Below are 15064 nucleotides of genomic sequence, written 5' to 3' on the forward strand. Positions count from 1 at the left end.
AACCCCATTTGGGGTTTTCTTCACGGAGATACTGCAGTGGTTTGCCATTTCCTTCTCCAGGTCATTTGACAGATGAGGAAACTGAGACAAACAGGGTTAAGTGACTTACCCAGGGTCACACAGCTAGTAAGTATCTAAGGCCAGATTTGAACTCAAGAACCACAGCTAGTAAGTGTCTGAAGTTGGTCAGATTTGACCTCAGGAAGATGGGTCTTCCTTATTCCAAGATCAATTCCAGTCCAAGTCCACTGTGCCACCTAGCTGCCCAAATAAGATTAAGAATGTTTTCTTTTGGGGTGGCTAGGTGGTGCAGTGAATAGAGCATTGGCCCTGGAGTCAGGAGGACCTGAGTTCAAATCCGACCTCAGACACTTAACACGTACTAGCCATGTGACCTTGGGCAAGTCACTTAACCCCAATTGCCCCTACAAAAAGCAAAAAAAAATGTTTCAGATAGAGGGAGCAGGGCTGGCTGGTAGAGGTCAGAGAAAGCTTTGAGGAATGGAGTATGGAGAGCAGGATGGGACAGGAAAGGAAATGTAACCATTCCAAACCATTTTGGAATGGTTACATAGATTGTGGTAGACCAATTTATTCAAGTCTCCTCAAGTATATCAACTTTCATTTTCATCTTTTTGTCTCGTGACTAATTAGGTGTTTGGCACATAGTAGGCACTTAATAAATGCATCTTGGATGAAGCAGTAAATGGATATGGAGGTCTGGCTAGAGTATATATGGTTATACTAGGTAGATAGAATAAGGACCATGAGGGGAATGTCTATGAAAGGAGGGCTAAGTTACTTGGAGAAGATTTCCTTACTCGTTCTCTGCTCAATCCAGTCCTGTGCCAATGGTCGAGCTCGCTGTGTATGGCTTGAGTGCCAGATTCCCGATGTCTCAGTACCCTCTACCATGACTGTGCTGGCACGAGTGTGGAACAGCACCTTCATCGAGGTTAGTGATCATCTTAGTGGGAGTAGAAGAGTCCAAGCTTCAGTACCACTTCTGATATCAGGCATTTTGGGGAGACAGGAGGGAAAGAATCAACTAGCCTCACCAGGCATGTCCCAGCAGGGCCCCATCATCCTGGCCCAACCATTACGGAAGCCTTATATGTCTTCATTTGGCTCCCTCTGTGTGATTGCCATGTGACCGTGTGTAATGGTGTAGCAATTGTGTATGAACTTTTTTCACATGTATCTGGAAAATTTTGTCCATGTATATGAGATGTCTTTGATGTTTCTAGATTCAGTCAGTGTGCCCGTGTGTAGGGGGAAAACAGACTAGAGAAGCATTGGAGTGAATAGAAGGGAGATTGTTGGTCAGTCTGTGAAGATAGGTCATGGACTCAAGCATATAAAAACCTTCTCTCCTGAATCTACCTGTGTGTTTGGGCCTGTGTTGATGCTCTCTGGGCATAAGGGTTCTGACTGGGGGTGGGGAGGTCATGAGGAACACTGGCTCTTACTTCTCTCTGTCTTCCATTGCAGGACTACAGTGATTTTGACAGGGTCAGAGTGGAGGGCTGGGCTACACTCTTCCTCCGAACCAACATCCTGACCATCAATATGGATAACAAGACAACACTGGTGAGTCACAAACAGGAATAAAAGGTTTGCTAACTTTTACTTATTGTCTGCTCACTCACAGAAGGCTTTGTGTGTATGGTACCTTCCAAAGCCCTCCCATATCCATTATCTTGGCAATCTCGGCTATTCCCCCCCTGGTCTCTGCCTGTTGAGGAATGCAGGGCAGATGGCATCATTCTTAATTTACAGATTAAGAAATTGAAACTCAGCACGGTAAAAGGACTTGCACAAAACTAGGTAGTAGTAATGGTCAGAAGGAGAACCTAGCATCCTAACACCCAATCTAAGATTCTTTTCCTTACACCATACTCAAAATGTTGACAGGGGTGGGGAACCTTCAACCTCGAGGCCACATGTTGCCCTTGAGTACTTAGAGGACCACATGTGGCCTCAAGGTTGTAGGTTCCCCACTCCTGGGTTAAGGGAGTATGAATTATCTTAAACAGCAATTCAAACACTGAAATCTTCTCATTTGAGTGTGTACGTGATAGAGGCAGGAATTGGGGGTGGGGGAAGAATGGGACATGAGGGTCTTGTACCTGGGAGAGATTCTTCTCCAGTTGTGGGACCACAGGGATGGACAGACTGACCTTTGCAGGTCAAACAGGAATTTTTCCTCAGCCTCCAGGCGCCCCTTCTGGGAGACAGCCAAACTGCAGGGCACTGTGGCTCAGGTCTGGGAAGAAAGGAATTGGGGGAGAGAGGGAGGGAAGGGAAGGAGTCCTACTAAATGGTCCTTCTCTCTTCCTCTGTCCATGCCCATTCACCCACTTTAGTTTTCTGTGGACATTGACTCAGAGCTTACAGAGGAGCTCCCTGCTGAGATTGAGCTCTGGCTGGTCCTAGTGTCTGTGGGAGCTGGACTGTTACTGTTGGGGCTCATCATCCTCTTGCTTTGGAAGGTAGGCCCCCTACTCCACATCCATCCCTCTCCCTGCTCATTCCATCCCCTCAAGTCCCCCTCCCCCTCCTTTCTCCCTTTCCTTCTCCCTTCTTCCCCATATCCCTACCCTCCCTATTTATTTCTAGTCCCCACATTAGATATCGCCCTGGTAGCATCAATGAAGGTAAAAGCTCTTGTCAAGGGATACAGTTCAGAGTGGGAGAAGAGGATCTAAGAAGTCCACAGACTCTAGCCTCAGTTGTATCCCTCTGACCACCACAGTCCCAGTGATGGGATCCAGGTCTCCCAAGCCCCTCCTGGCCCAAGGAATGGGACCGAAGTGTCCCATCCTCCAGCCCTTGCATCTTTGCAACTCCCCTTACCCTCTCAGGTGGGGCCACACCCAGGCCCACCCCACCCTTTGACTCTGCATCGCCCTCCCCCACAGTGTGGCTTCTTCAAACGAGCTAGCACTCGGGCCCTGTATGAAGCCAAAGGGCAAAAGGCGGAGATGAAGAGCCAGCCTTCTGAGACGGAGAGGCTGACCGATGACTACTGAGGGGAGACCCATCCCTTCCCACCCCACACACACCCCGGGTAAATCCTTCCATTTCAAACTAACAAAACGCAAATCAAGAGAATCCTATTCCTCTCAGATCCCTACAGTCTTTGTGGGGCTGAGTCTGTGCTGTCTTCTCTTCCTCTGATTCCCTCTTCACATCACACTCTTCCAAGGTGTCTTCAGATTTTCCCTCTTCACCTTGGCTCTAGGTGCCCACTTTGGGAAGAGAAAGGACTTTGATGGCCTAGCAGAAGATTATAAAAACCCAAGTCCAGGGTTCTTTTCCCATATTCTGTATAGCCATCCCACTCCCCCTTCCCCTAAAGGGGACTGGCTAGTCTCCTTCCAAATTTCATAAATTCCCTCCAAACCAGAGAAGTGGGGTCAGCGGGAGGCCCTTGGGCATCAAACAGTGGTTTGAGCTTTCAGGGGCTCCATTCCAGCCTGGGCAGAAGTTCTTTATCTTTTAGAAATGGAGAAGAGACAGGGAATAGGTCCTTTCCTAACAACCTTCTCCAGTTCTGAAACAAATTTCTAGGCCCATCTTGGTCCCTTCCCCCAGGCCCAAAGCCAAGTGGGATCCCTGGAGGAGGCAGAGATACTGGATACATTTCATGCTGGATGATTCTATGCTTTTTAAAGAACCTCCCTGGGACCATATAAATATTTTATTATTATTATTTTTGCATTTTCCTTCAATTGCCCGCTTGGAATTGCTAGGAACTTTTTCCTGACCCCTTCCTTTCTCCCTGCAATACTCCCACCCAAGAACCTCAATTTCTATCCCTCCATCTCTACTTTCTTTCTGTTCCATTCTACCTATATCTTTCAATTCTTTTTCCTCTTTATCCAGAAGGTCCCCTGCTAAGGGAGGGAAGGGATCGGGTGGATGGAGGTATGCAATTTTGGGTTGTGGGGAGGGAGGTCCCTGATTTTCAAGAGCTCCTAACGTGGTGAATAGAGTAGAAGGAACCATCCGGAAGGGCCCTGGAACAGCTGGTACCAAAGGCTAAACCATATTTTCTTTGGGAAGAGGGAAGTAGAGAGAAGGGAGAATTCTACTGGAAGACTGGGTAGGAGAGGGCAAGGACACACTCCTCTTGGAGCACATCTGGCCTGCTAGCTTGAAACAGCTGGATGACTGGGTACTAACATTCCTTATTTTCTCTCTTCCCTCCTTGGGGATTCTCTGCTTTCTGTCCATTCCCTCCTGACAACCTACACAGTGTGATTTCTTCAAACGGACCCATTATTACCGGATCATGCCAAAGTACCATGCGGTGCGTATACGGGAGGAGGAGAGGTACCCACCCCCAGGGGGCACACTGCCCCCCAAGAAGCACTGGGTCACCAACTGGCAGGATCGGGACTGATACTACTGATATTTTCCTAAGTTTCCATCTGTGCCTATCTTCACTACCCACTTCCCCAAATCCAACTCCTTTCCATTCTATTTATCTTAAGTTATGCCTCCTGCTGCCTGCAGGGGGCACCACTTGGTCCTTGGCACCTTTAGTTCCAGGATTCTTTTCCCCATCTCCACTCCTACTGTGGCCAGGGAAGTGCCTTCCCTTCTCTTCCTAAACATAATCCCTTGTCCCTCCCCATTCTTTCTCTCCCTTTCCCTCCCTTTCTCGCTCTTTCCCTCTCCCCCCTTCTACCTTCCCCCCCCCGCCCCCCCACACACATTGTTTACTCATTCCTTCCTTCCCTAGTTTCCATTTTCTGACTTTTAGGTGAAGAGGGGCTGTGGACGCTTCCTATGGCCAAGTTCACACTACCCCTTGTCCCTGCACACATGTGATCCTATGTACATGTTCAAGGGATTTGCTTACATACATGTGACCATGCATAGAATATCCCAGTCTTTGCTGGTGCCAAAACCTGAATATCCCTCCCCATTCTCTTCCTGCCTCCTCCAAACCTTGCTTAACCCCCTGATCCCCTGCGGTCAGGAAGAATGTGGGGAAAGAATCACTCTTGACATTCACACTGGACCTAATTTGAGCCATAGCCACTGGATTGACTCTTCTTGGGGGGCGATGATGACTGCTCAAGTTGGGCCAGGGATGACCCCCATCTAAGGAAGGCCACTGGCCATTCACAGACAGCAAAAGAGAAACTTCTAAGGTGGGGACAGGTCTTTGACCAGCCAAAAGGACTTCTTCATAGCCACTCTTAAAGGCTTCCTTCATTCTCCCTCTTGGTCATAGACTGAACCTGCAGAGAATGTAGCATTCAGCAGGCAGGTTAGAAACAAGATAACTGCCTGACAATGGTCACTGTCCAGGGTGAAAGATATACAAGGAGATGGTGTTGTGATCAGATCAGGGAGACTTGGGAGAAAGAAGGGGGACTGGCAAGGTGGGCTGGGTATGAGATGGGGATGGCCATCACTTCTCTACCCCAACCCTCTGTCCCACTAGGGGTGGAAAAGGGAAAATGGCGGTGACCATCCCTTGATCTTAGCAGGGTAAATGGGGGAGGAAGGTAAGCTGAGAGAAACATACGACTGAATGAATGTAAAGTAGGGCCTGGGGCTCTGGAAACAAGCCCTTGCCCTCCCCAAGCTGGACATCTCCCTCCACCACTACTCTCCATGACAGCTGCTGCTCCATCCTTCCCTTGTACTCCCCCCACCTGACCCCTCACCATGAGGAAGTGGTCTGAGACCACTGGGGAGAGTATGGTTCCTGGAGGTCAAAGTCTTGATTATCAGCACTGGGGCAAAGACACAAAATGCCTCCCTCCTCTGCCCATGCGAGGTCATTGGAACCTTGAGGTTAACAGACTCTTGAGTCTGGCTCCTTGAATGCTTCAGTTAAAAGCTACTGTTTGTTCTCCTCTCCTGTGCCCTTCATATCCCCCTTCCATGGTACTGTAGCAGGGGAGCCCCCTCCCCACCCTCGTGCCTTCACTGTATATAGGCTTCTGGTGGCAACCAATAAATTGCTTCTGATTTGTAAGATATAGTATCTCACACTATTGTCCCACTTGTATCAAGCATCACCTGCCACCGGGAAGGGGTGGGGTTGGAGTCTTGTGCAGGGGCTATCATGGGGCTCCTCTTCTGATGAGGAAGCCCCCATCTCTGCCCTCTGTGAGGTCCTAGGTTGATGAGAGAGACCCCTATTCCTACACTCAGGGAGATCAACGGTTGATGTGTGGGACCAATCAATGGAAAGAAATCAAGCAACATTGATTAACTACCTGCCATCTGAGGGAAATACAGACAGAAATGACTTGCCCTCAAGGAGTTACCTTTCTTTAGAGGGAAAAGGAACATACTAAAAAAGATTTGGCAACTGATTAGGTATGTGGGATGAGGGTAGTGAAATCAAGTATATTGCTGAGGCTGTGGACCTGAAAGGAAGTCCAGAAATAGAGAAATTCAGAAGGAGGTGGGTTTAGTGGAGATATACAAACTACCAGGCAGATTTGAGAGGAGAAAGGAAGGTCAGGAAAGGCTTCACGTAGAAGATTGGGCAGGAATAGAGTTCTGAGAGAACTGGAGGATTCTAAGAGGTAGTGTCCAGGTAGGAGTGATTTCTGGTCATGGGAGATGGAGTGTCCAGTGTTAAAAATATCAAGAAGCCTAGTATTCTAGGACCAGCAAGTGTGAGAAGGGGGATAATGTATGGGCCAGCTAGGTGGCACAATGGATAGAGTGCTGGGCCTGGAGTCACAAAGATTCATCTCCCTGAGTTCAAATCTGGCCTCAGGTACTTACTGTGTGACCCTGGGCAAGTAACTTAACCCTGTTTACCTCAGTTTCCTCATCTATAAAATGAGTTGGAGAAGGAAATGACAAACCACTCCAGTACCTTTGCTAAGAAAACCCCAAAATGGGAGAATTAGACATGACTGAATAACAAAGTTGGAAAAGTTTATTAGGTCTGGATTGTGAAGGGCTTTAAAAACTAAGTGGGAGAATTTCTATTTGATCCTAGAGACAATAGGGAGCCCTTGGAGTTCATTGAGTGGAGGAGTGGCATGGTCAGATCTGCATTTTAGGAAAACTATTGTGGCCACCCTATGGGGGACAGATTGGAGAGAGGAGAGACAGAAGTTTTCAACAGTTCAGGCTGGAGATGATAACTAGGATGGTAGGGTCGTCCCAACACTGGAGCCGGTGCTCTTACTCGCTGAGCCACCTGGCCGCCCCTAAGCAATTGGGGTTAAGTAACTTGCTCAAGGTTACACGGCCAGGTGTTTCTGGGTGGGTGCTAAGTATCTGAGCCCGGGATTCGATCTCCAGGTCATTCTGACACTGAAGCCGGTGCTCTTACTCGCTGTGCTACCTGGCCGCCCCGCAAGTCACTTAATTCTGATTGCCTCAAAAAAAGAAAGAAAGGCATGTGGGACAACCAGGTGGAAATATCCAATTGACAATTGAAGATGCACAACTAGTGCTCAACCAAACTCCTTAGAAAAGCCATTTATACTTATTACAACTCCAGTTGGCTATTGACCTTATCACTTCACTTCTCTTTAAGGTTACTAATGATTCCAATTGCCAGATTGGGTGGCCATTCTCAGTCCTTATTCTTGACTTTTCTGCAGCCTTTGACTCTGTGACCACTTTCTCCCACTGGATAATCCTTTCTGGGTTTTGGAAATCCTGTTCTGGTTTTTCTCCTACCTATTTGCTCTTTACCAGTCTCTTTTGATGGCTTACCATCCACATTATATCCTCTTACTCTGAGTATTTCCCAGGGTTCTATCCTGAGTTTCCTTCTTTCTTTGCATTCTCTCACTTAGTGACCTCACAGCTCTCATAGGTTAATTATCAACTCTATTTGGATGACTCCTGAATCTTTATATCCACCCCTAAGGCTAAGGAACAAATTATAGATAATGGTCTTGAGAGTGTCTGGGGAATAGAAGTGAAACTAAATCAGGGAAGACTTCCTGCAAGAGGGGAGTATTAAGAATTTTGACATAGGTTGAGTGACATAGGGATGCTTCTGAGCCTTATAGGATTATAGATTTCGGACTGGAAAGGAATTTAAAAATTAAGTAGTCCCACTGATAGTGGGTGAGAAGGAAGAGGCTTCAAGGCAAAAAGATAATCTGATCTCCAATTTCCCAATCCCAATCCTGGACCCTTTTTTGGCTTTTTCTGTTGACACTTTCAGCTTGGTGAGTGAATAAGGACCAAGACAGAATCATAAAATCTTGAAGCCAAAAGGGATCACAAAGGTCAACAAGACTAACCCACACTGGAACAGGAATCTCTTCTATGACATGCCCAACAAGTGTCTATCTGGTCTCTACTTCAAGAACCTGGACTCATCACTTGCTGATGGAATCCATTCTTTTTTTTTGATAGCTCGAATTATTGTATAGCATCCACTCTGGGAGCTATTCCCCTAAGAAGTACTAGAAATTGTGGGTTAGGTCCTCAGAGAATGACTGCTATGTTGAGTTCTAGAGATAATCCTGTGAGACTTAACACTGTAGCCCAAAAGCCCTACCAGTGTGCTTCTAATTAACAATCAGCCAGTAGATACAATAAAAACTTAATGGCATTTACTAAGATTGTGTAATCAGAACCGTAGTTATGTGATGTTCTTTCCATTAACCTGGAACATAATTTTCCACTAATGTAGCATCCATGGGAAGAGGTACATATAGAGAATTCAGTGCAGGGAACATTAGTGACCAAGGCAACTCTCAGTTCCTGGTATTGCAGAGCCTAAAAGGCCTTTCTTCATGGAGCCCTCATGCATCAACTCAGTGTTGATTGAAAGGCTCAGTGTCTTTGCTGGGTAGGTTACTCATCTGGGCTCCCAATGTCTGTTCCTCTTTATAGCTTGATTCTTGATTGTCAGGACCAGCCCTCTCTTGAATCCGTAATCTTCTCTGCTCGCCATATTCAAGGAATGGCTGCAGCTGTCTTTTTCCTTCAGTTGTTCATTGCCTTTCTGTGTCTATGTGGAGTGTGCCTCATACTCATGACTGGGCTGTCTCCCTCACTTGCATAGCTAAAGATTGTTGTTGTTGTTTGTCCTTTCTTAAAGAGTACCAATGACATCAGGAAGGTGATGTCTTGACTTGCAAGTGAATTGAAGTGAGGCAGGACTATGCAAAGTCATCAGCCTCACTCTCTCCTCCAGAGTCATTGGAATCCAGTGACAAGGCAACTGGGGAGGGACCCTATGGCTAAAGAAGGGAAGAAGAAAGAGAATTCTTCTTATTCTGCAGGAGTCTCATTTCACAACCAATCCAAGCTTTGTCTCTGTGGAAGTCCCAATTGACTATTGTGTACAGTTATCCTTGGGCCAGTTTATCAATCAATCAGTGGAATTGACTGTTGATTAACTTAGGTGTGCACAGCTTATAAAGGGATCAGTAGTTATAAAGATTAGAGTCATCTTTAGAAGTTGGTTTATCACAGAACTTGAGAAATGGAAGGGCCCTCAGTAGCCATCTAGCCCAGCTTATATAAGAAAGGAAGCTCCACCATAACGTAGTTAACAGGTGGACATCCACTCTCCACTTGAAGACTGCAAGGAGGGGAAGCCCATCACCTCCCTAGGCTTTGGAAAGTTCTCATTGTTAAGAAATAGAACCCTTCATTAACACCTTGTGATTACATTTCTGGGTAATGGGTGAAAGGGTTGGTCAAAGACCAATTCCCATACCCTTAAGATGGTTTCCCCCCCTTTTACATCAAGCCACAAATCTTTAATTTCTACCCATTGCTTATAGTTCTGCCCTATGGGACCAAACAGAACAAATATGTCACCCCTAGTTTCTGACAGCCCTTTGAATACTTGAAAGAAGCCAACTTGTGCCCCCTCAATTTTCTATTTTCCAGGCTAAAAGTCTTTGTTACTTTAATGGATCCCCATATGATTAGTCTCTAGTTCTCTTACTGTCCTGGTTCACTTTCTCTGGGCTGCCAATACTTTGTCAGTGTTTTTCCTCCTTTCCAAAGACTGGAGCCAAGGACAATACAATATTCAAGTTTGATCTGACTAAGAGGACAGTGCCTTCATGTGTGTGTGTGTGTGTGTGCACGCGTGCGCGCGTGCTCACGCATATACATGTGTATATAGATACATACACATACATATATAGATATACAATGTAATATAGTATATAATAATCTTATATATTACCAATATAGCCTTTTTATATTCTTAATTGTTCAGCTCAATCATTTTTCAGTCATGCCCAACTCTTTGTGACCTCATTTAGGGTTTTCTTGGAAAGATACTGGAGTTTTCACCATTTCCTTCTCTGGTAACTTTTGCAGATGGGGAAACTGAGACAGGATTAATCGACTTTTGCCCAGGTTCAGACAACCAGTGTCTGAGACCAGATCTGAACTCAGGAAGATGAGTCTTCCTGACTCTACACCTGGCACTCTATCCACTGTGACACCTGGCTGCCAAATTCTTAACTGGATGCTTATGTAAGAGGGATTAATCAAGTGGAGGCCCTTAATCAATATGATGAGTTTACATAACATATATGAGCCTTTGGAGCATCTGATGAGCACTTCCTCAAGGAAAACATGCACATTTCCATTGATATCTTGTTTAGAAAACATTTGGGGAGATGCTTATCAGATACTCAGAGGGTGGACACCTTGTAAATTCATCATGTTGATTGGGGCTTTTGTCAGATTGATCAGGAATCTCCTCTGATGATCTCCCTCCCTCCCCGAAAAGGGATAGGTGATCTGATTAGTGTACATACTTCCTCCAAGTCTCTACCAGTACAGAGAGAAACTCTTCAACTCCCTGAATGCTGTTATACTTCATAGGCTCATAGGTTTAAGCTGGAAGAACCTGAAGGCCATGGATTCCCCGAGGGCCCCCCCCCCCCATTTTACAGATGAGGAAAGAGAAGTTGACAATGGCTAAATTACTTGCTCAGGATCACATAGTAAATGTCAAAGGTAAGATTTGAATCTAGGTCTTCCTGATTCCAAGTGCAATGCTCTTCTGTCTCCAACTATGATATTATTCTCTTCCCTCCTCCTCCATTTTCCAAAGAATCATCCAGCTGAAGCAGTTTTCCTTTACTATAACATTCAAGGACCAGCTTGATGCAGTGGGTAGAGTATTCAGCCATGGAGTCAGGAGGACCAGAGTTCAAATCTGGTCTCAGACACTTACTAGCTGTGTGACCCTTGACAAGTCACTTAACTCAGATTGCTTCAAGAAAAAAATTAGGGCAACACTTAGGACTTAATCCTTCTTTAATGCAACCTAAAATCCCATTGGCTTCTTTGGCTTTTGCTCAATCCTGATGACTCATTGAGCCTTCTGTCCATACAGGCCTTTTTCTCATGGACTATTCTCTAGCCACATTTCCCAATCCTGTACTCATTCAGTTGTTTGTTTGTTTTTTAATTCACATAGGACTTTACATTTATCTGTCTTAAATTTCACATTGTTCAGTTTCAGCCCCTGGTTCTAACCTTTTGAGATATTTTTGGATCTGTTTCTCTTATCTATCATGTCCCTCTCAGGTTGGTGCTGTCCAAACATTTGATTGTTTTAGGGAAGGAAGGATTCATGTTTGGGAAGGTTAATTTCAAATAAAACTGGAGGCTTCATTGTATCCTTTCTCCACACACGAGTTCACAGAGCTCAAAGCACCTTCCTGAGGAAACTGCTGCTCAGAAAGGTTAAGAAGTAATTACAGAATCGACTACAGGGTTGGTATTTGAACATAGATCTACCTGATTTCAAATCCGGCTTCAGAAGCTAGCTGTGTGACCCTGGACAAGTCACTTAACTCTTTGCCTCAGTTTGCCTCATCTGTAAAATGAGCTGGAGAAGAAAATGGCCAGCTACTCCATTATCTTTGCCAAGAAAACCCCAAATGGGACCACAAGGAGTCAGACAGGTAGTTTGCTGGCCTCTGGTGCTCTCTGCTGATCCTCTGACGTGCAAGGGGAAGCCTGCACTGAAAGTCAAGTGCAAGTCCCGGCTTCACAAATGCAGGGAAGAGCTGGGAAGATGATGCATAAAAGGGATACATTGTATATCCCCTAGCCTCTGGGCTAGGCCCCTGTGAAGACCAGGTCTGTGGGAAATTTCACAAGAAGAAACATCCACGCTTCTCGGGCAGTGGGGCCTGGCACATTCGTGACAACGCACCTGCCAACCCCCTCCTCTTGGATACCATCTTGTGATACCACCTGTTACCACGAGGGGGCGCCTAATTGCCTTTTCCTTGAAAGAGTCAGGGTGACCCTGAGGAGTGACGTCGAGAGTGGGAAGGAGAAACCTACGCATAGCTGAGACCGGGGAGCGAGGGCGTGGGGGGGAGGAGGGAGGAAGAGGGGAGCGGGGAGGAAGAGGGGAGCGGGGCGTGCGTGTGTATTATATAATAGGGTAAGGATTCCCTTCCCCACCCCCAAAAGCAAAAACCTACATTGGAGGGGCATGAGATCTCCAAGCACTTAGAAGAGGTGTTGGATTTTAAGGCCTTCCAGGGATGGGCTTTCCTTAATTAGAAAATCAAGTGTTTGCATAGCATTTTCACCTTCCCGAATTCCCAAGGAAGCCAAAGAAGTCCCAATTAATCAATTTCTACCACTTGCAGGCCTCATTCCTTGTAAACGTGAGGCTGTCACTCTCAGCCTGAAAAACCTCCACCCTGGAGGCGTGAGCGCCGGGCTGGATAGCCCACCCCAGGGAGGGGGACACAGGGAATCCAGGGATGAAGATCTCATCTCAAGAGCCCCGGGGTAACCTGTTCTTAAGTCTGAGAAGGTCGAACTTGGACTCTGCGGAGGGACAGGTCAAGGGGTTGGGCTGCGGTGAGGGAAGGGTTAATAGCTCCAGCCTCGGGGGTGGGATCGGGGAGGGAGCTCAGTCACAACAGGAGACTGACCCCGGGCAGAAAGGGTTAAGAGGACGGGCGCCCCGGGAAGCCACGTGCCGAGGCGTCTTATCATTGGTCCGGCAGGAGTTGTTTGTTTGAGATGATTGGAGGCGGCCGGGGGCGGGGAGAGATGATTGGCTAGGGGTACGTAGGCCCCCTAAAGCAGTGTTGAAGGGGGAGGGGAAGAAGGAGCAGGCTAGGTGGCTGGCGGGAGCGTCGGGAGCGGGAGCTGAGCGAAGCTGGGCCCCGGAACGGGGCCGCTGCCACTGTCGTCACCTCTGTTGCCACCGCCGCCATGCGTTGGGTCCGGGCGCTGCTAAAAAACGCTTCTCTGGCCGGGGCGCCCAAGTACATCGAGCACTTCAGCAAGTTTTCCCCGTCTCCGCTGTCCATGAAGCAGTTTCTGGACTTTGGTGCGTAGGACTTTGAACGGTGACGGGGCGCAGGGGGTGCAGACTGGGCAGAGGCGATGGGGAGGCAAGTGAGGGCTGCAGTCCAGCAAGGGTTAGTGGAAAGTAAAGGGGGCTCCAGGCTGGCAAGGGCTAGTGGGATTGTCGAGGGGGTTCCAGGCTAGCAAGGGTTAATGGAGACTCAAGGCGGGGTCAGCCCTGGAAAGTACTATTAGAGTAAAAGGGGATTCAGGGTGGCAAGGGTTGAAGAGTCAAGGGTGTTCCAGGCTGGCAAGGGTTAGTGGAGAATTAAAAGGGCTCCAGGCTGGGAAGGGTTAATGGAGCAAGAGGACTGCAGACTGGCAAGGGTTAATAGAGAGAGGCAGGGGCTCCTGGCTGTAAGGAGTTAAAGAAGTGAAGTATTGGGCTGTAGTCTGGGAGGAGTTAATGGAAAGGCTGGACTGAGAAAGGACTCAGGGCTTGAGTCTGAGAAGGATAAATAGGGAAGAAGCCAGGAAAGTAGGAGGCCATCCTAGAAAGGTTTAAGGAGGAGACTGGGAGAGGAAGGGTTATTGGTGAAGAAGTCTAGAACAGGGGTAGTTTATGGGAAAATCTGGAGAAGGTGAATGTATGGTAAAGGTTATATGAAGGGTCTGTGAATAGGGAGCTAGGAAGAGAAGGGTTAAAGAGGAAAATTAGAACTTGGGAAGAGTTGGAGGTGAGGGGTGATGATAGCAGGGCAGATTGATGGAGGAAGGGATTCTAAGCTGCAAAAGTTTCTTCTTGGAGAATGAAGGTGTGGGAAGGAGGGGTAGGCAGGAGAGAGGAGTTGCAGAAAGAATGGGGAGGGAGTCCGGATATTAAAGGATTATTTGTTGGGTAAGTTTGTCCCCACATATGGTATCAACGTTAAGGTGGGATAGGGAACAAGAAGCAGGAGGAGATAGGAGGAAAGATGGGGAAAGGGGACTGGGACAATAGGCAGATAGAGCTGGGCATGGGGAGGGTCAACTGTATGGCTTCTAATGGGGTAGTAGGAGTAGTGGGGTGCCTAAGTCTTGTGCAGGCAGTGGTAGGAACACTGTGAGGTCTGTAGACTTATGATATGGGGCCTTAGAGGAAGAACCTGTCATGAATGGGGTGGCATGGGAGTTAGAGGTTAGAGGTCTTTCACCAGCAACTGGAGGGAGTTATTAGGGGCTAAGTAAAGGTAGGGATTGTATTGCATGGCCCACTCCCCTACCCCCACTGCTCAAAGGCTGCCCATCTAAACAAGGACATTTGAAGATCAAAGGCTCCCAGGCTGTTTTTGCAGGGCAATGAACTAGGAGGACAGAAACACCATTAGATTCCTGGTAGGGTAGAAGAGGGGAAAGGAAACTGCCTCTTGGTCTCCCACCCATCTTATGGATCAGGATCACCTTGTACCAGTCCCCATGATGGTGGGTGGGCCAGTTAGAAGCTGTACTAACTGGGCTCATGAAATGGGTATTGTGTGTGCCTGAATCTATCCCGTGGGCACTTCTTTGGTGGCAGCTGGGGGTGGAGTGGGGAGGGAAGTCTCCTAGATCTCTGTAGGATTGGAGAGATAGTGCCTGGCTCTGGTTACAGTCTACATCACTGCAAGGGGATGGGGAGTAGTGGAGGGTGGAGGAAGAGGGCTGAGTACAGGGCTTGGCAAGGACCTGGAACCAGAGAGACTATGGCAGCTAGACACCTGCTCCTAGGTCTTGATTCTTCTCTGCCATTCCTTTATCCCCTTGTTTGGGCTTTGAGCTACCTCCTAGG

At 47.4% G+C, this 15064-nt stretch overlaps 2 protein-coding genes across 7 annotated transcripts in view; both read left to right on the forward strand.

Annotated features, from left to right (window-relative positions):
• Nucleotides 1-11615, forward strand: part of ITGA3 (integrin subunit alpha 3) — a 42372-nt gene extending 30757 nt beyond the window's left edge. For 3 of the 6 annotated variants that reach the window (XM_069064403.1, XM_069064404.1, XM_069064405.1), the window contains 5 exons: nt 842-955; nt 1492-1590; nt 2367-2492; nt 2922-3070; nt 4262-6001. In XM_069064403.1, the coding sequence (XP_068920504.1) occupies nt 842-955; nt 1492-1590; nt 2367-2492; nt 2922-3032 (450 nt within the window). In that variant the 3' untranslated portion in view covers nt 3033-3070; nt 4262-6001. The other 3 variants (XR_011163633.1, XR_011163632.1, XR_011163634.1) reach the window with 3 other exon arrangements.
• A 716-nt stretch (nt 11616-12331) lies between these two features.
• The window catches only part of PDK2 (pyruvate dehydrogenase kinase 2), an 18536-nt gene continuing 15803 nt past the window's right edge, over nt 12332-15064 (forward strand). The window contains exon 1 of the mRNA XM_069064456.1: nt 12332-13300. Within this exon, the coding sequence (XP_068920557.1) occupies nt 13183-13300 (118 nt within the window). The 5' untranslated portion in view covers nt 12332-13182. The remainder of the gene's footprint in view (nt 13301-15064) is intronic.

This window comes from Petaurus breviceps, unplaced genomic scaffold, assembly GCF_028583685.1.
Source record: "Petaurus breviceps papuanus isolate PSGF00001 unplaced genomic scaffold, PetGlider_PUasm1.0 90630, whole genome shotgun sequence".
Lineage (NCBI taxonomy): Eukaryota > Metazoa > Chordata > Mammalia > Diprotodontia > Petauridae > Petaurus > Petaurus breviceps.